The 24,868-nt window shown below is 44.9% G+C and overlaps 1 protein-coding gene and 1 pseudogene across 1 annotated transcript in view; one reads left to right on the top strand and one right to left on the bottom strand.

Moving 5' to 3' along the window:
- Positions 1 to 24,868, top strand: part of VAX2 (ventral anterior homeobox 2) — a 32,898-nt gene that overhangs the window by 5,431 nt on the left and 2,599 nt on the right. Inside the window, exon 2 of the mRNA XM_004029383.4 lies at positions 15,128 to 15,315. Coding sequence (XP_004029432.1) covers positions 15,128 to 15,315 — 188 coding nt within the window. The remainder of the gene's footprint in view (positions 1 to 15,127; positions 15,316 to 24,868) is intronic.
- On the bottom strand, positions 24,329 to 24,441 carry LOC115933669 (uncharacterized; annotated as a pseudogene).

The following is a 24,868-nucleotide window of genomic DNA, read 5'->3' as shown; positions in this document are numbered from 1 at the left end:
AGGTGGAGCATATGAATTTTGCCATTTGCTCCTTGCTTAATATAAAATCACAAATAATGCTAGACCTGACTACCCTTGGAGAGCCAGTAGCCGGTTACCTGGCTGTGCATCTGCAGATTCTGTACCCCAGTTCAAGATACTCTGATAGAAGACACCAAGGCTGCATGGGCCTGCCCACCAATCCCTGCGGGGAGACAGGTCTAGGAGGCTAGTTCATTCTTCATACCCCCAACCCAGCTCATCCGGGAAGGCAGTTGGGGGTTTCAGTGTCCTGGGTTCTCCCACTGTTGGTGGATGCTGACTGGGGACATTCAGCACTGCAGAAAGAGGTAGCAGCCCCAGGCTTGGATGTGGCCTACAGAGCCAGGGTGAATGCACCCGGAAAGTCAGGGTGAGTGCCAGACTGGAGGAGTGTGCTATAAGGTCCTGGTGGAGGCTTGGGCTTGTAAAGGCTCAGGGCCCTCCTTGAACCATCTCCCCTGTGGCCTTAACATCTTTTATTCTTTCTTTTTTTTTCTTTTCTTTTCCTTTTTTTTTTTTTTTTTTTTTTTTTTAGATAGAGTGGTTGCTCTGTTGCCCAGACTAGAGTGCAAGGGTGCAATCATAGTTCACTGTAACATTGAACCTCTGGGCTCAAGCGATCCTCCCTCATCGACCTCCCAAAGTGCTGGATTACAGGACTGAGCTACCGCGCGTTTCTTGTTCTTTAACTTATTCTACAAACATTAATGCGTACTCACTGTGTGCCAGACTGATCCTGGCTGAAGCTGCTGGCACGCAGCTTCCCATAAATGTAAGCTGTTTCTGCCCAGCTCCCACAGTCAGGCCAGAAACAGCTGGGTAGAGACTTCCGCGCTGAAGTCGAGGGGGCGGGCTCCCCGAGCCCGCTTCCCTTGAAGCCAGGCAAAGACCACGTAGGAGGTGGTCACTGTGCCCACCAAATCCAGGCGATCTTCCCGAATGCTTTTAGTGCACTGTAGGCACTCAATAAATACTTCTCTAATAACTTAAACGGGACAAAATTCATCAACATGGCATAATTCTGTAGGTATTAGGCGGCCAACGCCTTCTCCCGGAAGAACGTGTGTTCTAATATTATCTTATTTTTTGACGTTGCAATGTCCTTCTTATATGAAACAGTGATCATGGCAGAACATAGAATAATTGTTAAAACATGAAGTTGACAGCCCCATAGTTTCGGAATTTTGTTTCTGCAATCCGCAGCTTTGGGAAGCACTGAATTACAAAACCTGAAAACCCTCATATATGTGGCGGCTTAGAGGCCGGCCTAGGCTGGAGCGGAGGTCTTGGGAAGCGCTGGGCCGCTCGTAAAGTCAATGGTGAGTCTCCCGGCTTTCGGCTTTCGGCTTTCGGCGGCAGCCGGGTGTGAGGTTCCACGGGCAAAGCCAGCCAGAGGGTTGACAGAAATAACTGGATAAATCTGTGCCCCTGCCCCTGCCGGCTCACACGGCTGCAGCCCACGGCTGGAGCCAAAAATAACCGCGCAGTTGACGCCACGGTTTCTTTAGCGTCTTGCTGGAGACATTGACTTTCAGAGCCCCTGTCCCGCCTTCCATTCCCCACTGCTTGGCAGCCCACCACGTCCACCCGCGGAGCTGCGGAAGCCAGGGCCGGGCAAAGGACACTCTACGAGGCACAGCCTCCGGCAGGGCCACACTTACAATGTAGACAGGTAAATAGAGGATTTAAATTCAAAAAGTAATACGAGCTCGATTTTTTTAAAAACCGGAAGCAAAGAAGGATCCCAGGAACAGCCACTGTTTTCAATTCTGGGCGAGTCCTTCCAGGCGATTTTTCCACGCTCTTATAGACGAACAAATAAATAAAAGCAGAACTATATTTCATAGGCTGTTTTGCAATTTACCATTTCAAAAAAATTTAATCTGCAGTGATCATCTTCTCTGCTGAACCAGTTCTTGCTGTCCCTTGACTGTAGAATTAAGTATTCCTTTAGTTGGGGAAAGCCTAATTCCCCTAAAGACTGGAGGGACCTTGGGGTTGTTTTTCCTTAATATAAACACTGTGAAGTAAGCTCCTAAGGCAGGGGTCTTCTAGACCTTTGACTGTTTCTGTGGGATAAGTTTCTAGCAGTGTAATTACTGCTTCAAAAGATTTACACACACAATTTAAATATATTTCATTTACTGTAATAGGTAATTGTAAAATAGATAATTAATTCATCAAAACATCTTTTTTTCAGACATCAGGAGATGGGGGGTCTCACTATTTTGGGTTTAAGCTGGACTCAAGTGCTCACATAGCTGGGATTACAGGTGGGAGCCACTGCACTTTTTAAAAAGTATCCGGTGAAAAACCTCTCCCATCCCTGTCCCCATCACCCACTTCCCACCTGTTTCAAGGACTTTCTAATATGCCTTTCCAGATAATGTTTATGCCTATGGAAATCAGTTCAGTTATATAACTTTTTTCTTCCAATATATCTTGGGGTGTAAATAACTTTTTGTTTGTTTTTTTTTATAGATGCATAATATTCCATTTAAGTGGACTAGGTGGATCATAATGTATATCATATAACCAGTACCCTATTTGTGGACATTTGGTTATTTTCTTATCTGTTGCTATTATATGTAATCCTGAAATAAATAAACTTGTTTCTTAGTCATTTCCACATGTGTGAGTATATCTGTCAGAGAAGTTCCTAAAAGTGAATTACTGGGTCAAATGGTATCTGTGTTTGAAATTTGCAAGATAATGCCAAATTGTTTGTCCTCCATAAGATGGAAGTAATTTACACTGCCACCAGCGATGTCTGAAAGTGGTTGTTTCTCCAAAATTTGCCAGCACAGTTCACATTTTACATCCTGATAAATATAGTCAAGTTATTCTGCAGGAGAAGTTTAGTTACTTATGCCCACCCCTTTGCCCTGTCCCCACATTGGACATTTTGTATCATTTCGTCTTTGTCAATCTTCGTATTCATTAGCCAGTTGTATTTCTTCTATCTATTGATTCATTTCCTTTGACCATTTTAATTTGCAAATATACCGTTTCCTTATTGATCTGTAGAAACTCTATGTATTGCTTTCAATATGTGTTGCAACATTTTAATTTACAATTTATCCTTTGATTTTGTTTAGGATGGTCTTTTGTTTTCAGAAGTATAAAATGTCTTTTTATTTTTATTATGTCATTATATTTATTTTTTAGAGACAAGGGCTCACTCTGTCACCCAGGCTGGAGTGCAGTGGCCCAACAATAGCACACTATAACCTTGAACTCCTGGCCTCAAGCAGTCCCCCCACCTCAGCCTCTGGAGTAACTGAGACTACAGGCACTCCCCGCAATGCTGGCCTAGCTTTAATTTTTTATTTATTTTCTTTAATTTTTTATTTTTAATTTTTTTTAGTAGGGACAGGGTTTCACCATATTGAGGAGGCCAGTCTCAAACTCTTGGCCTCAAGCAATCCTCCCACCTGCGCCTCTCATAAAATATCTTTTTAATTACAAAAGCAATCCATACTATTTTGCTATGTCATGTAAAATTTAAAAGTTTCTAATTTCCCTTACATGATATACTTCCACTCCTAAGATTTACCTTCCAAATTTTACCTAGTAATTGAAAAATATAAATATGTAAGTTATATATTACAAAAATTGGATTTTTTTGCAATGGCTTTTTTCTTAATTAAACAAATTGTCTTAGCTTGCAAGCAGAGTAAAAGAATATTTGTGGAAATCTTTCTTTCTAGAACTCCCTCATTCTTTTTAACCACTGTATAGGATTCCGTTATGTAGATATCATATAACTTATTTAACTGGTCCTCATTAATGGATATTTAGGTTGGTTGTACTTTTTCATTATTACAAACAATGCTGTAGTGAACATCTTTGTATCCTAATTTGAACAAATGGTTTGTTTTATTTTTAATTATTCTTATCTTTTTATCCCAGGCAACACCTACCTCATTTATACCATAGAATGAGTGCTCCCTTGAACAAATGGTTTTTTTAAAATCTTATTTATGAGACAATTTGGAACATGTAAAACCAGGTGGGATATTTTATTATATTAAGGAATAATTGTCAATTTTTATTGTGATAATAGTATTATAGGTGACTTTTTTAAGAGTCCCCCCTTTTTAAGAGATACATGTTGAAATACTCATAAGTGAAATGTTATGACTTCTAGAATTTGCTAATAATTACAGCAGAATAGAAGAAAGAAGATTATTCCTGAGTTTCTAATAGTTGAAATTGGGGGATAGGTATATCAGAGCTCATTGTACTGCTCTCCCTAATTTTGTAAATATTTGAAATTTGTCATAATAAACTGTTTAAAGTAACAAGAATCATTTTACATATACATGGTATGAATATAATTACAGGATAAATTCCTAGAAGCAAACTTTTAAAATCCAAGGATATACATTTAAAGTTGTGATAGTATTTCCAAATTTTATACCAAAACTCTTATATTGATTTATACTCTTAGCCATCTTGTATAAAAGTGTCATTTCTCTACATCCTCCCAACTCAGGATATACTTAATTTTTTAGAGTGAAATCTTTTCAAGTGACAGAATAATCTCATTTTATTAGTAGTTTAAATTGCTAGTGAGGTTAAGCATGTTTTTATGTAGTTATTCTTCATTTTAATATTCTCTTCTGTGAATTATTCATATATTTAGCCATTTCTCTATCGGATCACTAATTGTTTTCTCATCTTTGTAAGTGCCACTTATATAGTAAGGAAATGAGCCCCTTTTCTGTGACATGTATTGCAAACAACTCCCAGGTCACTTTCTTAAAAAAAAAAAAAAAAAACAAAAAAAAAAACCCACAAAAAAACAGCAACAAAAAACTTTCTTTGTGGGATTTTTTTTTTTTCTAAACTGAAATTTAAACTCTAACCACATTTAATGGTTGTTCCTTTTTGGGCTTCTAGATTCTAGCTCCTAGTTAGAAAAATCTTCATCCAGCATTTAAAACATTATATATGCATACACAAACATATTAAAATGTTTGCTACCAAAAAAATTTTATTCCCTAGTCTTTTCACCAAAAGAAAGAATAAAGAAAGACAAAAAATGAGTTGAATCTTTCCTCCCTGATCAGTTTCCACTCCTCAGAGGCAAGAGAAGAGTGAGGTGCTTCTTTTGCCAGACTTGTTCCTATGTGGTTACAAAAACACAGACACACACACAGAAAGAGTTTACTTTTACTGTTTTTTTAATATAAAAATGGGTTTATGCACACTTGCCATTTCACTTAGTAGTATACAATAAACATCCATCCAGGTTATGTGTCTCATTCTTGTTAATGTCTACATATAGCCAAAGTTATTACTAGACTGTGATTTTATCGACAATTTTCCTATTGATAAACATTCAGCTTTTCCCCCTTTTCTCCCTCTTGCAAACTATGCTACAAACAGTGGGTCTGTATTTACCAACTACGCCAACGTTTCTGTGTGATAGAAAGCTCTATAAAAATGCTGGGACAAAGGAACAGTGCATTTTAAGTTTAGCTAGGCATTATTTCTCTTCAAAAACCATATATTATATCAATTTATGTTCTTATTGAGAGAGCTTGAGAGAACCTAATTCTACTCAGCCTTGCCAGTACAATTTTCCAAATCTGATAGATAAAATATGGCATCTCAAAAAACAAGGATATCTCCTTGCTGTTATAACTTTCATTTTTCTGATTCCTCTAGCCCGAGTATTTTTTCATATTTATTAACCACATGCATTTCTTCTTCTCTGAATAATTTGTTCGGTTTCCCACTGGACTGCTTGACTTTACTCACTGGTTTACAGAGGCTGTGTGTATACCAGACATTAGGACTCTGTTAAGAATTCATTATGAATATTTTCTCCCCATCTTCATTTGTGTTTTAACTGTCTCTTACCCTGCAGATGTGTTTATTTTTAGGTACTCAAATATGTCATTTATTTTCCTTTCTAGAAAGTTATTTTATATTTGTTCTTCAATTTTTAGAGCTTTTATTTACATTTAAATTTGTGTCTATTTTTGCACATAGTGTGAGATAAATAGCTTTATTCCAAATAATGAACTAATTGTTCAAAAGCTATGTCTCTAATAACCCTGTCTTTCCTCCAACTAATTCAAAATACTGTCTTCCTAACATACCAGATCCACATAGACACATGAATTTGCTTCAGAACTCTTGTGCAGCATTATACCATTTTAGTTGCTGTAGATTCGTAACGTATTTGCTGTGTGGTAATGCAAGTATTCACTACTATTGTTTAACTTTTTTTGTTGACTATCCTTGCATTTTCAATGTTCCCAATAAACTTGAGAATGAATTTTCCATAAGGAATTTTTATAGCAATCACATATTTGTAGGTGGGGGCAGGAAGGGCCTTGCACACTTAAAAGTCAGCATATTATTGGCCGGGCATGGTGGCTCATGCCTGTAATCCCAGCACTTTGGAGGCCGAGGGGTGCAGATCACTTGAGGTCAGGAGCTCGAAACCAGCCTGGCCAACATGGCGAAACCCCGTCCCTACTAAAAATACAAAAATTAGCCAGGCGCTGTGGTGGGCGCCTGTAATCCCAGCTACTCAGGAGGCTGAGGGAGGAGAATCGCTTGAACCCGGGAGGCGGAGGTTGCAGTGAGCCGAGATCACGCCGTTGCACTCCAGCTTGGGTCACAGAGTGAGACTCCGTTTCAAAAAAAAGTCAGCACATTATCAGCTTATCGTGCAAAGAGACTACCTAGTGCTAGGTAGGAAAAGAAGTGAGATAGGGCTTTGGAGGTGGGGGGGATGTCTATTGGGAGAGGTGCCAGAGGGGCACCAGAGGTCAGAAGCATAAGCTAACTACTATCAGGCCGGGGGTCACCACGTCTCCCAAGCAAAGGCTCTTGGGCAGAATTCACCCTCCCACATACCCTCAGAGCTCACTGCTCTTTGAGGAGACTTGAGGGGTAGCAAAATGCAGGACTCATTTCATTTCACCCTAATAAGTGCCTACCTGCAAGGAAGCCCTGGAATGAAAGCTGTTCCTCTTTCCTGATGCTCTTCCCAAACTCCTCCCAGAAAAGGAGCAATTCAAAAAAAGAGGACTACTTTAGTAAGATAGGCTATATTTTGCTGCAGAGACAACCCCAAATTTTAGAGGCTTAACAAAACACAAATGCATTTATCACTCACAGAAGTCCAGCACAAGTGGACAGGGGCTCATCCTGATACTCAGAAACCCAGGCTGGTAAAGCTTCTTCACTCCTGCTTCCAAGACCATCACAGCAGAAAGGGTGTGGCAACACACACACTCTCTGGTTATTGGGTTTTGTTATTTAGGGCAGGGATGGTAATATCCCCTTATCTTATTTTATTGCCTTCCCAGCACTCGTCTTTGCCTTACGTATTTTTAAAATTTATTTTTTATTAGAAATAAATTGCTTGAAGGCCGGGTGCAGTGGCTCACACCTGTAATCCCAGCACTTTGGGAGGCTGAGGCGGGGGGATCACTTGAGCCTTTTGAGACCAGTCTGGCCAACATGGTGAAACCCTGCCTCTACTAAAAATACAAAAATTAGCGGGCATGGTGGTGGGTGCCTGTAGTCTCAACTACTCAGGAGGCGGAGGCAGGAGAATCGTTCGAACCCAGGAGGCAGAGGTTGCCGTCAGCCAAGATCACGCCACTGCACTCTAGCCTGGGTGACAGAGCGAGACTCCGACTCAAAATAAATAAATAAATAAATAAATAAATAAATAAATAAATAAATAAATAACTTTACATTTATTATCTGTCTCCCTCCCCAGTACAAGGTTTACAGGAACAAATGCTTTTCTCTTTTGCTCATTTCTGTATCCCCAGGCCCTAGAATGATATTTGACACATAAGGGCTTATTAAATACATGTTGAATGGTTGAATATATTCAGTTGTTTTAATCTACATAAATGAGATTAAACTACACATGTTATTCTGTAACTTACTTTCATACACTAATGTCTGTTCACATAGCTTATTGCCTCATTCTTTTCAATTATTACATTGTATTTTATAATACAAATGTACCACTATTTGTTCAGCCATTTCTCTTGTGGAAAATACTGAGGATGCTTTCAAATGTTTGGTGTTTTGAGCAGTGCAGCAACACACACCATTGTTGTATATACTTTGGAGCACCTGAGCCTGTGTTTCTCTAGGACAAATACCAACGAAAATAAAATCAGGCCAGGTGCGGTGGCTCATGCCTGTAATCCCAGCATTTTGGGAGGCCGAGGTGGGTGGATCACTTGAGGTCAAGAGTTTGAGACCAGCCTGGCCAACATGGTGAAACCCTGTCTCTACTAAAAAATTACAAAAATTACGGGGCGTGGTGATGGGCACCTGTAATCCCAGCTACTTGGGAGGCTGAGGCAGGAGAATCACTTGAACCCGGGAGGCGGAGGCTGCAGTGAGCATTGATATTGCACCACTGCACTCCAGCCTGGGCAACAGAGTGAGACTCTATCTCAAAAAAATAAATAAAATAATTGGAGCAAATTTATGTGCATCTTTAATCTTGATAAATGCAGCCTTAAAAGATGGACTCAATTATGGTTCTATTAATAGCATATAGAAGTGTAGATTTCCCTACAGTGCACCATTGTTATTAATTGTCATCATTGTTTTTAATCACCTGTTAATGTCCTTTCAACCTTATGGGATATAAAGGGCTTTCCATTGTTGCTGGAACTTGTATTATATTGATTACGATAAAGCTATGCTTATCCTTTCATATGTTTATTGGCCATTTAGCTGTCTTTTTTTGTGAATGACCCAGATAAATTACTTGACCATTTATTTTATCAGGCTATTTACTTAAATTTTTTTTTTTTTTTTTTTTTTTTTTTGAGACAGAGTCTCACAGTATCGCCAGGCTGGAGTGCAATGGTGTGATCTTGGCTCACTGCAACCTCTCCCTCCCAGGTTCAAGTGATTCTCATGCCTCGGCCTCCTGAGTAGCTGGGATTACAGGTGCACACCACCACACCCAGCTATTTTTTTTATTTTTAGTAAAGAAGAGGTTTCACCATGTTGCCCAGGCTGGTCTCCAATGCCTGGCCTCAAGTGATCTGCCCACCTCGGCCTCCCAAAGTGCTGGGATTACAGGCATGAGTTACCACAACCAGCCTCTTTGACTCTTAAATGTATTTTTTTTTCAAATCTGTTTCTTGTACTTTACCTTGATTTTGGTGCTTTTGTCATCCAAGTTTTTAGCTTTAATATAGTCAAATACATCCTTTGTGTTTCCTTTACAGCTTCCAGTTTTTTTGCTGTTTGTTTTTTGTTTTTTTGAGACCGAGTCTTGCTCTGTCTCCCAGGCTGGAGAGCAATGGCGCAATCTCAGCTCACTGCAACTTCCCCTTCCCTGCCTCAGCCTCCCAAGTAGCTGGATTACAGGTGCCTGCCACCACATCCAGCTAATTTTTGTATTTTTTAGTAGAGACGGAGTTTCGCCACGTTGGCCAGCCTGGTCTCGAACTCCTGACCTCAGGTGATCCACCTGCCTCAGCCTCCCAAAGTGCTGGGATTACAGGCGTGAGCCACCACTCCTAGCCTATAGCCTCCAGTTTTGTAGCTTGCTTAGAAATTTCATCCCAAGCCTAGCATTCTAAAAACATCCTCCTATATTTTTTTGTAATGCCCTTATAATTTTATCATCTATGATTTGGTCTTTAATCCACTTGAAATGTGTTGTTATTTATGGAGAGAGATAGGAATTTAACTTAATTTTATTCCAAACATACAATTTATGGTCACCAATCTGCTTAACGTGACTTATTGACTAAATCACTCTTTTCCCATCTTGAATGCCCTTTTATGATAAACTCTATGACTATGGATACATGTGTCTAATATCCCCTTATCTTGTACTTCCCATGCTATTGTTTCCCCATATGCAGTCATTTGAGTCCCATCTTCATTTGTTATATTCACATTCCTTTTATTTTCTTAATATTTTAGCATAATGCATTTTAAGATTAAATTTCCACTTTAGCCTCACCCTAAGCCTATAAAATTATAGGTTTAAATTTTTTTCTAGTAAACATTAAAATAAATGCCTAACTTTTTAAATGACATGCTTATTTATGTACAATTTTAAATCATCTTACAAACCATAAGTGGAATACAGAGACACTATCGTGTTTTTTCTACTAATGGATTTGTCAGTTTCTGTGACAACACATCACTCTAGCTTTGTGGCATGCTTTTGTTGTCAACTTTTTATTTTGAAATAATTATAGACTCGCAAGCAGTTATAAAAATAGTACAGAGAAGTCCCATGTATCCATCACCTAGCTTCTCTGTAGACGGCATTTTACAAACCTATAGTACATTATCAAAACCAGAAAATTGACATTAATACAACATAATTAACTAGACTACAGACCTTCCTCAGATTTCACCTGTTTTTCCTTGCGCGTTTTTTTGTTTTTTGTATATAGTTCTATGACATTTTATTACATTTATAGATCCATGTCACCACCACCACAGCCATGATACAGTACTGTGGTGTCACCACAAAGGAACTTCCTCTTACTACTCATTGACGGCCAGGTCCTTCCTCCATCCCCAAATCCTGGCAACCACTGATCTGGTCTCCACCTCTATGATTTTGTAACCTTTATATTAAATAAATGGAATCATATAGTGTATAACTTTTGGGAACTGTTTTTTCCCCTCAGTATAATTTCCTGTGTAAATTGTTGTGTGTTTCAATCGTTCTTCCTTTTTTTCCTGAGTAGTATCCCAGAGTACAGTTACACCACAGTTTGTTTAACCATTCACCCATTGAAGGATGTCTGATTTATTTCCATTAGGGGGCTATTACAAATAAAGCTGCTATGATCATTTGTATACAGGTTTTTGTGTGAACATAAGATTTCAGCTGGGCTGAAATGGGATTACAGCCCATGCCTGTAATCCCAACACTTTGGGAGGCCCAGGCAGGTGGATCACCTGGGGTCAGGAGTTCGAGACCAGCCTGGCCAACATGGTGAAACCCCATCTCTACTAAAAATACAATAATTAGCTGGTTGTGGTGGCAGGCGCCTGTAATCCCAGCTACTTAGGAGGCTGAGGCAGGAAAATCGCTTGAAAGCAGAAGACGGAGGTTGCAGTGAGCCGAGATCACGCCACTGCACTCCAGCCTGGGCAACAAGAGTGAAACTCTGTCTCAAAAAAAAAAAAATCAGCCGCGCATGGTGGCAGGTGCCTGTAACCCCAGCTATTCAGGAGGCTGAGACGTGAGAATCGTTTGAACCTGGGAGGTGGAGGTTGCAGTGAGCTAAGATTGCACCACTGCACTCCAGCCTGGGGGATAGAGAGAGACTCTATCTCTAAATAAATAAATAAATAAATAAATAAATAAATAAATAAAACAAAAACAAATATTTCATTTCCCTAGAATAAATGCCCATTTATTCTGGGCATTTATTCTGGGTTGTAGGGTAAGTATATTTTTAACTCTTTAAGAAACTGCCTGGCTAGTAGTACCGTTTTCCATTCCCACCAGCAATGTAAGAGAGATCCAGCTTCCCTGCATCCTCACCAGCTTTTCCACTCTCAGTATTTTTTCTTTTCACAGTTCTGATAGGTGTTTCTTATTGCGGCTTTAATTTGCCTTTCCCTGATGGCCAGCAATGTTGAACATTTTTCATGCGCTTATTTGTATGGCATGTTTTAATATTTGGTGGCAAGTCTGAGGTTGCCTTTCTCGTCTGGTTCATGCCTCCATGACCCTGAGGGAGACAGCTGCACTTGGCTGCTCCCTGAGGTGGCAATCCCCCTTTTAGGTCTTGTATAAAGAGGGAGGGATGGTTTGATCTCATGTTTAGGGACTCAGGCTCAGATGCTACAGGGTGGGCTTGAGGAGGCTTATTAAGGGGAGGGTAAGACACCAGCTGTAACAGCACCCTTCCTCCTATTCATACCCCACAAAACATGTTTGATAAAATCAGTGCCTTTGAGATGGATTCACTTGGGAGTGTTGCCACAAAGTTCTGAGTCTGCTCTCACAATTGGAAATTATGGAACCTGAGCAAAGGAGACTGATCCAGTCACAGTGGGGTCACACATATTACCCTATCTTTTTGAAATGTGAACACAATTGGAGCTGGGAGCTTGAGTTGTCCTAAGAGGCCTGTAGTTTCTAGAACACATCCTTTTGATAGGCTCTGCCCAGCAGCTTGGCAGGACCTGGCCTGGGATGGGGAGGGAGGCCACCTCTGAGCAGTGACACATCCTCCACCCTGGCTCACCTTTTCCCTGAGGCTGACTATGAACAGGACGGTGCTTGAGAACCTGTGAGATCTGAGCCAGGACTCTTGAGCCAGGAGCCAGAGCATACCCTGGAAGGGGAGTGTCAATTTGCACTGGCAGGACCCAGAAAGAGTCAGTCTCCTGGGGTGGGACACTTGGAGGGAGGGGCTCAGGGTAACCCTCTAGAGCAGGGATTCTCAAGGTAGGTCCCACAGTCCCTGTGGATCACAAGGAGCCTCCTGCCAGACAGCACATCCCAAATACAGCTCTTTCCATTATGTTCTCCAGGGGAGTGATGAACCCATCCAGAAGATTCCATCTTTTACTCATGACCAGGTCCTCTTCATTTCAACCTATTAATTGAATTATTAAGAATTATCAACCGAGGGCTGGGCATGGTGGCTCACGCCTATAATCCCAGCACTTTGGGTGTCCGAGGTGGGCAGATCACGAGGTCAGGAGATTGAGACTATCCTGGCTAACATGGTGAAACCCCGTCTTTACTAAAAATACAAAAAATTAGCCAGGCGTGGTGGTGGGCGCCTCTAGTCCCAGCTACTTGGGAGGCTGAGGCAGGAGAATGGTGTGAACCCAGGAGGCAGAGCTTGCAGTGAGCTGAAATTGCACCACGGCACTCCAGCCTGGGCAACAGAGCAAGACTCGTCTCAAAAAAAAAAAAAAAAAAAGAATTACCAACTGAGGGTAGACATAAAGTAAAATGATGGAGCTGGGCACAGTGGTTCATGCCTGTAATCCCAGCACTTTGGGAGGTCGAGGTGGGCAGATCATGAAGTCAGGAGTTCAAGGCCAGCCTGGCCAACATAGTGAAACCCTGTCTCTACTAAAAATACAAAAATTAGCCAGGCATGGTGGCGCAAGCCTGTAGTCCCAGTTACTCGGGAGGCTGAGGCAGGAGAATCACTTGAACCTGGGAGGTGGAGGTTGTGGTGAGCCGAGATGGTGCCACTGCACTTCAGCCTAAGCAACAGGGTGTGTCTCCACAAAAAAAAAAAAAAAAAAGGACGGTGTTTCAAGAGTTTCTTGGACACTGCCACTAGGACCTTGAGTAAATTACTTAAATTTTGTTACTCCATTTCCTCATCTGTAAAATGGGGATCATAATAGTTCCAAATTCATGGAGACATTGAGAAGGTTAAAGTGCTTAAAACAGTGGGGTGTGGTGGCTCACACCTATAATCCCAGCACTTTGGGAGGCTGAGACAAGAAGATCACTTGAGGCCAGGAGTTCAAAACCAGCCTAAGTGAGACCCCATCTCATTTTTTAAAAACAAAGAAAAAAATAATTAAAAAATAAAATAAGGCCAGGCACAATGGCTCACACCTGTAATCCCAGCACTTTGGGAGGCTGAGGCGGGCAGATCACTTGAACCCAGAAGTTACAGACCAGCCTGGGCAACACGGTGAAATCCCCTATGCCCCCCGTCTCTACAAAAAATCCAAAAATTAGCTGGGCGTGGTGGTGTGCTTCTGTAGTCCCAGCGACTTGGGAGGCTGAAGTCGGAGGATTGGTTGAACCCTAGAGGTCGAGACTGCAGTAAGCTGAGATGCGCCACTGCATTACAGCCTGGGCGTGAGAGTGAGACCCTGTCTCAAAAAATAAATAAACAAAACAAAATTAAATTTAATTAAGTGCTTAGAACAGTGACTGGCTCAGAGCAAGTACTGCAGACGTTTGTCAGCCTTTGTTACCGCTGGAATGTCAACAGCCACTGCCCATTCTGGCCTCGTTGCAAACTCCGGCTGCGTGCGCCCCCTGGAGGGTATTGGAATTCCTGCACCTGTGGAGGGTTGCTTTCTTCCTTGGGCTTCCTGAAGGCGGCCTTGAGTTGATAAGCTTCCCATTGCCAATGCTAAGTAATGGAAATTCCTGTTAGTTTAGCTTCGTTATCATGGACATCATTTGTAGGGAGTGATTTTGTAAATCCTACAGGATGTGATGCTGCATATTTTCACAATCTAATTTGTAATATAAAATATTCTAATAACTAGATTTCAAGCCATCAGTATGTGTGGGTCACACATGGATCATCTCCACCCCTGTAGTTAAATGTTACTAAGTTCTTTATCAGGAATGTGTGGGGAACATGGGCTCCAAATCACTCTTCAGTGGGCTCCAAAATATTGGAGGCCCTGTATGTGGAGGGCATTGGTCAGAGCCCAGGAGTGGCCCTGCTGTTCAGGACTAGGCACATGGGGAGTGGCAGCAGCCCCCCTCTGGAAGGCATCCAGCAGCCTGATATGGTAGCAGTTGTCCTTGGGCTCCTCCTAGGGACCTCAGTTCCCCAGACTGTCCTCTACCGCTCATCAGCTAGCCTCCTCCTCATGGACCCCAGGTCCCAGGTCTGTGGATGCATGACACTCCTTCATGCATGCATGCATGCACAGACACACACACACACACACACACACACACACACAGCTTAGGACCTGGCTCTGACCTCTCCAGTAAGCCTTACCTGATTGATCACATTCAATTCTAACCCATGATCCCCTATGTACTTGAGGACCCAGCATATTTTTCCCATCTGTTCCTTACTCTGCAAAGGCCCAGAATCCTGGCTGGGACAGAGTGAGTCCTTTCTTCCCAGACCACAATGGTATACCTGGCAGTTGTACTTAGGCCTATTCACATACATTTAGCCACCCATTAGATACAATATCCTGCACTGGGTGGTTAAGGAATCTGGGCCCAGAGAGGGTGAGCAACTTGTCACAGGTCATGCAACCAGATCCAGGCCGGAGGAGCTCCGCGATAGATCACACCACCTTTTATTAAGATGCTTTCTGGTGATCTAACTCCCTAGATAATGAACTAACCTGGCTCCTTTCATGGCCTCTGCAGATGCCAAAGGGACAATTCGGGAAATTGTCCTGCCTAAGGGCCTGGACCTGGACCGGCCCAAGCGGACACGTACATCCTTCACTGCCGAGCAGCTGTACCGCCTGGAGATGGAGTTCCAGCGCTGCCAGTATGTGGTGGGCCGCGAGCGCACTGAGCTGGCCCGTCAGCTAAACCTCTCTGAGACCCAGGTAAGAGACCAGGGCCAGGCCACTCCACTCTTGTCCTGGCAGCCTGGGAACTCCTGGGGATATGAGGCCCTGTGAGCTGCTACAGGGAGACCCAACTTTGGAGGAGTTCAGACAAGCATGAGGGAAAGACTTTAAGCTACAGGTAAACCAGAGTGAAAGAGCAAATAAATATAGCGCCGACCACAGACAGTCAGGAAATGCCAGTGGGGGCCTTCTGGATACATCAGGCACTTTTGGATGGAATATGGAAAAAGTTCAGAGAAACTGGGGGAGAGCAGCCCTCAGGGCACAGGGAGTGGCTTTGCGGGGTGTTGGCATGTAAGAGGAGTGACAAGAAGGGATGGTGAGGGCTTGGCTGGTTGGAAATAAAGATTCTGGGGAAGATGAAACATTATAAAATTGGGCTGGGGACCTCTTGCTTCTCCATTTCTGGCCCTTTCCCACCCTCCATCACCTTCCCTTCATCTCAGGATGCCTCAGACTCTTGTTGGAAAGGAGGGGTCTGCACAGCCCCTTCACCTGGGTAGGACTGGCATTTTAACAGCAGTATGCTTAACTCAAAAGAAAAAAACTTTTGTAAATTAAGCACCTACCCTGTATGAATGGAGACCCTTCAAGCTGGTACTAGAGCTACAAAGTACTACCACTACTACTACTACTAATACTTAGTACTTACATGTGTCAGGCACTAAACACTTTGCCTATGTTAAGTAACTAATCCCTCCCAAGAAGCAGATGATGTCATTCCCATGTTACAGGTGAAAGGAAGTTATGCCCAAGGTCAGACAACTAATTAGTTCCAGAGCTGGGCTTTGGACAAGCAGTCTCTCATCTTTATGCTGCCTATAAACTGGGCAACCTTCCTTGAGATTGTCAAAGAATAACTCAGAGACCCTTCTTTCAGCCAGAGCTCTAGTAGTTTGCTCTCATATATGAGGGAGATCAATCAATACATGCATTGTAAACAACAGCCAAAACAGGATTGATAAAGTGGAGAGGAAGGGAGGAGGGGAGTGCAGAAGCGCTGGTCTGGAGCAGTGTGCTGGTTTCCTTCCTGGGAGCGAGGCGGGAGGCTGTGCTGGAGTGAGGGCTTCCCGTCTGTGCTGTGTGGCTGCTGTCCTCCCCTGTGTCCCTGCCTCAGTGAGGTCAGCTCTCCCTGTTTCCCTCAGCATAATTCCTCCAGCCCCTCAAATCCCACCAACAGAGTGCTGTGTAGCCCACCCCTGGGGAGGGGGTAGTCAGATGCGCCTGGAAGTCCTGGTCCCCTTGAGAGGTGAGCAGGTTCCTCCTGGGGTACACTGAGAGTAGGGCAGAGGAAGAGGCGAGAAGGGGTGACAGGCAGAGGAGGGGCAGGCCAGGAGGAGGGGCAGGCCGGGAGGAGGGGAAGGCCAGGGAAGGACAGCAGCTGCTGTCCTGCAGGGCCGGGTCATCTCCACCTGCACTTGTTTTTCCCCAGCTGCCACTGCAGAGCTCCCAAACAACCCTGTGGGGCCTCCCTCCAGCTGGGCTCAACAGGGGGCTGGGAAGCCAGGCCTGTGCTCAGAGAGGAGGCTGCAGTGGCAGGGCCAGGCCAGAACTCCTGGGGAAGTCACCGAGGCCCGTATTCCCTACACTGAGCTGCCCTTGGAGGTCAAGCCCAAGCCCCCCTCTTCCAGGAAGCCTTCTGCAGGCACCTTGCCCTCTTCCCAAGAGACCTTTCCACATGGCGTGACCTGGAGAGAGAGAGAGAGTGTGTGTGTGTGTGCACGTGTGTGCATGTGTACATGTGTGTGGTGTTGGATGTCCACCAGTATTTGCTTCCCTAGGACAAGAATGTATTTATAGGCCATGGCTCCTCGTCGTGCTTCACAAGGAGCCCAGAACACAGCTGGACACATAGTAGGCCCTCCGCACAGCGAGTCCTCCACACTGTCCTCACTCATGACCCTCCTTTCTCTGTCCGCAGTCCTAGGGTTGACAGATAGTAAAAGTAATGGACAGCTAATGCTTATTGAGCGCTTCCCATGCACCAGGTCCTGTTCCAAGGGTGTGACTTAGTCTAACTAGTTTAGTCCTCACCACAACCTTATGGGATACGTGTGAGATTTTTCTTCCAACACCAGGTGTATGGTATGTTCCAACCACCAGCAGGCAGTGCTCCAATTCTCCAGCATCACTGAGTGTATTCAACAGTTCAGTACTGACACTAATTCCCAGAGCTAGCACAGACCCTACAAGTTAAGGGCTCTGTCCCACAAGACAGTGCCACAGCAGACGCAAGTTCCAGGAGCCACCTGTGCTTCTGAATGGACTGGCCTAAAACCGGGGGCTCCCACATCGCCCTCTGCAGGTTTGACAATTCACTAGAATGACGCACACAACTCAGGAAACACCTCCCCTACACTTGCTGGTTTATTGTAAATGACACGAGTGAGGAACAGCCAGATGGAAGAGACACAAAGGGCAAGGTAAGGGAGAGGTGCATGGAGCTCCCATGCCGTTTCCAGTGCCCCCGTTCCCAGCGCTTCCACGTGTTCGCCAAGCAGAAGTTCTCCTGGTCTCCTTGTTCAAGACTAAATCCAGGCCGGCCTGGCACAGTGGCTCACGCCTGTAATCCCAGCACTTTGGGAGGCCAAGGAGGGAGGATCGCTCAGGAGCCCAGGAGTTCAAGACCAGCCTGGGCAGCACAGGGAGACCTTATCTCTAAAAAAAGTTTTTTAAAACATTTTTTACAGTTTACACTGTAAACTGCAGGGTGTGGTGGCACACACCTGTAGTCCCAGCTGCTTGGGAGGCTGAGGTGGGAGGATTGTTTGAGCCCAGGAGGTCAAGGCTACAGTGAGCCATGTTAGCTTCACTGCACTCCAGCCTGGATGACAGAGCAAGACTCTATCTCAAGAACAAACAAAAAAAGACTATAATCCAATCTCTATTCCCCTCCCCTCCCTAGAAGGAAAGAATGGGGGCGGCTGAAAGTTTCTACCCTCTAATCACAAGTATGGTCTTTCTAGAACCAGCCCCAGTCCTGAAACTACCTAGAGATCCACCCTGAATCACCTCATTAGCATACAACAGTAAGTCTTATTTATTTATTTATTTATGTTTACTGTAGAGACGGGGTCTCGCTTTGTTTCCTAGGCTGGCCTGGAACTCCTGGTCTCAAGTAATCCTCCCTCCTCGGCCTTCCAAAGTGCTGGGATTATAGGTGTGAGCCACCATGCCCAGCCAATAAGAGTATATTGTTTCCACTTTAAAAAGAAGGAAACTGAGGCATAGAAAAGTTAAATAGATAACTTGCTCAAGACTTGCAGCAGGTGCATTCATGGGTAATAGTACCCATGAAGATGGCTTTATGGGTACTATTATCCCCATTTAAGCCAACTGAGCCTCAGAGAGGTTAACTAACTTGTAGCTAGAATTCTGTGGCATTCTCAGTATGTTCACCCATACTTTTGTTCAAAAATATTATTGAATACCTACTATATAGCAGGTACTCTTCTAGGCACTTGGGCTTTGGCTTAGAACAAAACAGACCAGGCATCTGCCCTCGTGCAGCTAAGATCCACAGAGACAAAGACAAACCGCATTTCCAGGAGTGATGAGTGTTGTGAGGGAGCTCAAATGGGGTCATAGGAGAGAGACTAGAAGGAAGTGTTTTACTGGGGTGTTCAGGGAAGGCCTCTTTGAGAAGATGACATTGAGCTTAGGCCTGAGTGGCAAGGGAGAAACAGCCAGATGAGGAGCCAGAAGGAGACGTCAAGGCAGATGGTAACTATGAAGACGTGAGGGGCAGGAATTGGCATAGAATGTTCTAGAAGTATCAGAAGGCCAGAGTGGCTGGAGCTACAGGGTAATTGGGTAAGTAGGTAGGGGAGGATCATGCGATGCTTAGAGACTATGGTAATACATTGAAGAGAAAGTGACAGGAGATGATTGGCATTTTACAGAGGTTCTCTGGCTGTCACTTGGGGAAGGGACCACAGGGGAAAGCAGTGGACAGGTGTGGACAGGTAGGAACTATTGACATGTGTCCTGAACAGAGCAGTGGTGGAGGAGAGAAGCGTACTGATGTGAGAGGCACTCTAATTTAGTGCTGGAACCTATTAGGACTTGCTCATGGATTATACGCACAGGGCAAGGGAAAGGAAGTGGTTTGGGTAGAACAACTGGGAGAATGGTGACACCATATAATGAGTTGAGAAACTGGGGGAGAAGCAAGATGGTGGGAGCATAATCAAGAATTTTGTTTTAGATCAGTTAAGTTTGAGATTCCAGTGGAGATGTCAAGAAAGCATGTCAGATTTTGGGGGGAGGGCTGGTTTTTCTCTGGTTTAAGTTATCTGAGAGTCTGTGTCAGAGCTCTTTTGGGGGAAAAGATAAGAAATTCCTTCAGGTGCCCTCAGATAATGGATGGACTCCCCAGGGATTAAAAACAGAAGCCATAGCCTTGTTGAAATTCAATAACAGGAACCATGGTGTAGCCAGGAATTGGAAGAGACTGGAAGCCAAAGGTTCTTTTGGGCCCGAGGGATTCAGCACCAGCTACTCACAGAACTTCCTCCCAGTGCTCTGCTGAGTATGTGCTCCAACTGCTCTCCAAAATATCTGCTTCTCTCTCTGTTTCTTCCTCTCCTCTCCTCTCTTTTTATCTCTTCTCTTCTCTCTTTTTTCTCTTCTCTTCCTTCTGCCAAATAGCATCTCTACCTTCTTCCCTGGATACTCAGAGGACCCAGGCATGGTCCCAATTCAGGCAGAGAAAACACAGAGCTTGCTCAGGGCCCATTTCCATGGCTAGTCTCTTCTTTAACCTAGCATGCCCAATTCAGCTGAGTTGTCTGCAGATTTAAATCTGAAACCCACTTACAGGATTGGGCAGGCAGAATGGTGAAGCCCTTTCCTTGGCTCTCCACCACCCACAGGGCTCTACAGGACAAAGGGTCCACCAGAGTAGGAACAGTGAACAAGACACAGTGCAGTTGACCTCTGTCCCGGCCTTGCCCAGACTCCATGGCTGTGCAACAGAGGCTAAGCATGGCTGCCCTGGAGAGCAGGGGCAGCCTCAGAGGAATCTCTCTCTCAAGACTATCAAAAGAACCCTCTGCCCACCTTTGTCAGCCCAAGGGTAGCATACACTGAAAGTTCTTCTCATGTCAGAGAACATGGACAGCCCCACTTAGTCCAGTTCTCCTTGGTTTTAGAAACCTTCTGATACACCTTGTCACCATGCTTTGTTTGAAAAAGAAAGTTTGGTGTTTGATTAAAGCAGCATTTCTCAAGGTATGCTCTGGAGACCAGCTGTACGTACAGCTCCTCTTGGGTAAAATGCCTATGCCACCCTCAGCCCAGAGGTTCCCAGTCAGATTTCTAGGGAAGACCCCACAACCTATATATTTTTTGTTCCAGGTGATTTAATGCACAGTGATGTCTGAGAATCACTGGCTTATGGAAAAGTGAGCAAATCTGACCAGATGATGTGATCACCATGTTGCTTAAAAGACTTCATCAACTGCCAGCACTTTAATAAGTCTGTGATTATTAGCCCACCGAGTCATCACAACAAAACTATGAGGAAGAGTTAAGAACCCCATTTTACTGGTGGGGAAACTGAGGCTCCAAGGAGTTAAGTAACTTGACTTAAGTCATCTAGCTAGTTAAGGGAACCAGAATTGAATCAGCGGCTGTCTGACCTCTGATTCTCCATGATAGTTTGCTACTATATATTGTCTCCTCCACTATATTGTTTGCTACTTCAACCAAAACACTTACCATGTTGTAACACTTACTGCTTGCCCATGACCCACCCTGCTAGTGTCTGACAGCCAAGAGGGTCAAAATGGAGTTTTATTTATTTTTGTTTTTTCAGCACCTGGCAATGCCTGGCTTGCATCAAATGCTTGCTATTTCTGTGTTGCCTGAATGAATGACCAGAGTACCAGGGTCCAAGTAGGACATAAGAGGATGTGGCTGCAGAGGAAAGGAAGATGAGAAGCTGGCTCAGGACTCCCCTCCTGCAGCTGGGCTGGAGGACGTTCTCAGGGCCAGGAGCCCAGGAGCCAGGTGGAGAACAAACTGCCAAGTCCCAATATCCCCCTGGGATGCCCACCTAGCTTGGGTAAGAGCTGCTCCAGCCCTTCAGCATTGTCCTCAGCCTCATGCTTGATGCCTCTGCCTCAGATGACTTCTTCCAGAACAGCACGATAGATGGTACCTTCCCAGTGTAGATTACAAAAACCAAGCCATCCTAGGATGGCTCACCTAGGATACCACTCACCTCAGATTAAGTATGGGCCCATGGTCACAGAAAACAGCCTTCAAAAGATGAATGCCATTTCCAGATCAGCAATGAATCTTGGAATTTGATATTGACCATGAGCCCAAAGAAGCTGGTGGATAATCTCCTGGAAAATTCCTCTGTAGTCCTGGCAGCCAAGTGGAAACTGTGCCCATCCCCTGGTGCGCAGCCATGGGTCACAGTGTGGCCCAGAAAGAAATCAGGGAGGGGGCAGTGCCATGGGTCACAGTGTGGCCCAGCAAGAGATCGCGGAGGGGGGCAGGGCAGCCACCAAGCACTCACTGAGTCCCAGGGAGTCAAGATGGCAGCCTCCAGGAGGCCACACAGGACCCTGAGAAAACAGAGGAGGGAGACAGCCCAGAAGGTACACTGGGCAGGTGAGGGGAGAGGCACAGCTCCGGAGGTGTGCTGGCCCCGCCACCCTGTGAAGTCGGCTAGGAATGGTTTCCCAGAAGTGGATAAGGACCGATCACTTTGGATTTAACCTTGAGAAGAGGATGAACCTGAGGTGGAAATGAAGGTTTCCTGGGGTAGGAGGGACACATTCAGAGGGCTCTGAGCCTGTCTGTTCTTCAGAGAGACAGAGAGACAACATTTGCAGGGCCCTGTGAACCTACCTGCTAGGGCCTGAAGGGCCTGATAGGCTTGGTGGGCCTGATGGGCTTGATGGTGGGAAGTAGAGAGTTGACCCTTCTTACTCTCACCCTTGAAGTTTGCAATGCTGGGAAGCACATTAGATTCACCCACAGAGCTTTAGAAGAATACCCAGGCCTCAGCCCCATTCCCTAGAGATTCTGATTTAATATGGGTGAGACATGAGGCCTGGGCATCATCCTAGAAAATTCCAGTGTGCGGCCGAGGTTGAGAATTCCTGACCTAGCCCGTATGTGGCCAAGAAACAAGCACCCCTGGTCCCAGCCCCTGCTCCATCTGCCTCTGACTTCTCCTCTCCTAGGGTCCAGGCTCACCTTCTCAGGAGACGCCCAAACCCAGCACCAGCCCACACCCGCCTCTCCTTGCTACACCCAGAGCTGCAGGAAGATGGGATATGTGGGAGAGCACCTTGTAAATGCCTGGTCATTCCTCATCTGTCACACCCCATTACTGCCACTCCCTGAGTACGAATTGCCCTCTGTTTTTTGGGAATGAGTTAGTGCCACTCCCCCACAAGACCCTCAGCTTCCCAAGGACTGGAGTCATGACATCTGTGTCTCCTCTCCCTCTAGTTCAGAAACAGAGCTAGAAACAGAGAAAGCCAGCGATAAATAACTACTCACATTTCCTGTGGGCCAGGCGTGATGCTAAGCTCCCTAAATGGGTTTTCTTCTTTCATCTCTGCAATAGCCAAGTATTATTGTCCCCATTTTAAAGATAAGACACTGAGGCTCAGGGGTTCCTGAGGTGGCCTGGCCTCAGGTCCTAGGACGGGGAGGTGCTGGCTTGGCTAAGAGGTCAGGAAGCTTCCCAGCAGGGAGGGGGAATGCAGCAGTGTGCAGTGCTATGGTCCTTGAGGATCTGGTGAGACTCCTTCCCTCAGCAGTCAGATTCCAGAGGTGACAAATGGGGAAGGGTTTTCTTCTTTCCAGTCATTGCCTTCAGCTAGACTTGGCTGAATCTTCCTTGACCATCCCTTACTGATATCTTCTTCAAATGTCCCCTCTTCAGGGAGGCTGTATGTGCCATTCCATTAACAAAACAGTCACCCCTCTCCTTCCTTTCTGCTATCCTGCCACCTTTCTCTAAAGCAGTGCCCCCCAGAGTATGGCCCTTGGGCCACTGCCAGCCCATAAACTGTTACCTGTCTATGACATGGTAAGTATAGAAATAAAGAATAGGTATTTAGAAGAGGCCTGGAGCGGTGGCTCATTCCTGTAATCCCAGCACTTTAGGAGGCCGAGGTGGGCAGATCACGAGGTCAGGAGTTCGAGACCAGCCTGGCCAACATGGTGAAACCCTGTCTCTAGCAAAAATACAAAAATTAGTTGGGTGTGATGGCACACGCCTATAATCCCAGCTACTCAGGAGGCTGAGGCAGGAGAATCACTTGAACCCCGGAGGTGGAAGTTGCAGTGAGCCGAGATCATGCCACTGCACTCCAGCCTGGGCTACAGAGTGAGACTTCATCTCAAAAAAAAAACAATGTATATAGCAATCTTTCCAGTAATTCATTTTAATTGTATTTTTTAAAGTATTGGTCCTCAACAAAATTGGACACTTTATAAAGTGGTCCTCACCTCAAATCATTTGAGAAACACAGCTCAAAGCCCTTGTTGCCAATTGACAGACAGGCTTGTTTGTGTTTGTTGTTCATCCTCTGCCTCCCCAACTCCACCGCCCACTCCATGTGGCAAGGATTCACTGGGCTTTGTTCACTGCTGATTCCCTGGGCCTCAATGTATATCTGATGAGTGAATGAATGGATAAATGAAGCAATCAACCTCAAGTAGATCTCATAACTTTCTGGTCACTTTTGGTTATTGAATCTGCATCTGCCAGGTGTGGCGGTGTGCACCTGTAGTCCCAGAACTTGGGAGGCTGAGGCAAGAGGATCACTTGAGGCCAGGATTTTGAGGCTGCAGTGAGCTCTCATCACACTAGTGTACTCCAGCCCAGGCAGAAAACCAACACTTTGTCTCTAAAAACAAAAATAAAGAAATAAACTCAATCCAATGTCCTTCAAAACACCAAACTCACATCTAGTTTAAATCTCATCTTCTCCTGAAGCCCCACGCCTGCTTCTCCACTCAGAACAGCCTTGACTCACTGCTTGCCAGCAAGGTTTGAGGTTTGAGGAAAGCACATCTCACATAGGAGCATGAACGCCCAGTCATCCTGCTGAAGAACTACAAAAGGACCCCTGCCCACTCTTTACCTCCTCCCAGTGCAGCCTCTGGAGGGGATTGTGATCTGTCTCAGTCACTTGCTCCCTCTCCCCCCAACAGCCACCTCCTCCAGGATCAGACGGCAGGGGGTGGCTTCAAGGAGGCAGAGATCTTTTTAAAAGACTGGACATCTTCTGGTGTGAGGAGGGGAGGCACCAAGGCCTCACTTTCTGAAGGCCTTTGCTGAAGGGCCAGTCACTCCTAGCAGGTGGTGATGTCTGGCATGGCCCAGGTGGCCCAGTCTGTCTTGGCTCTGCCTGTCTTCTTAACCTGGGCAGCCCTCTGGCTCAAGCCTTCTCCTCCACCCATCTCTTGGCAACTTCTCAAAACCACAGCAGTTGCTGGACTATTAAATCTTCCAAAAGCTGGAAGGAACCAGCAAGGTCTTCCTGACCTTTTC

The sequence above is a fragment of the Gorilla gorilla genome, chromosome 12, assembly GCF_029281585.2.
Source record: "Gorilla gorilla gorilla isolate KB3781 chromosome 12, NHGRI_mGorGor1-v2.1_pri, whole genome shotgun sequence".
Lineage (NCBI taxonomy): Eukaryota > Metazoa > Chordata > Mammalia > Primates > Hominidae > Gorilla > Gorilla gorilla.
Note: the sequence above shows the minus strand (reverse complement) of the source record. Positions and strands in the feature narration are given on the sequence as shown.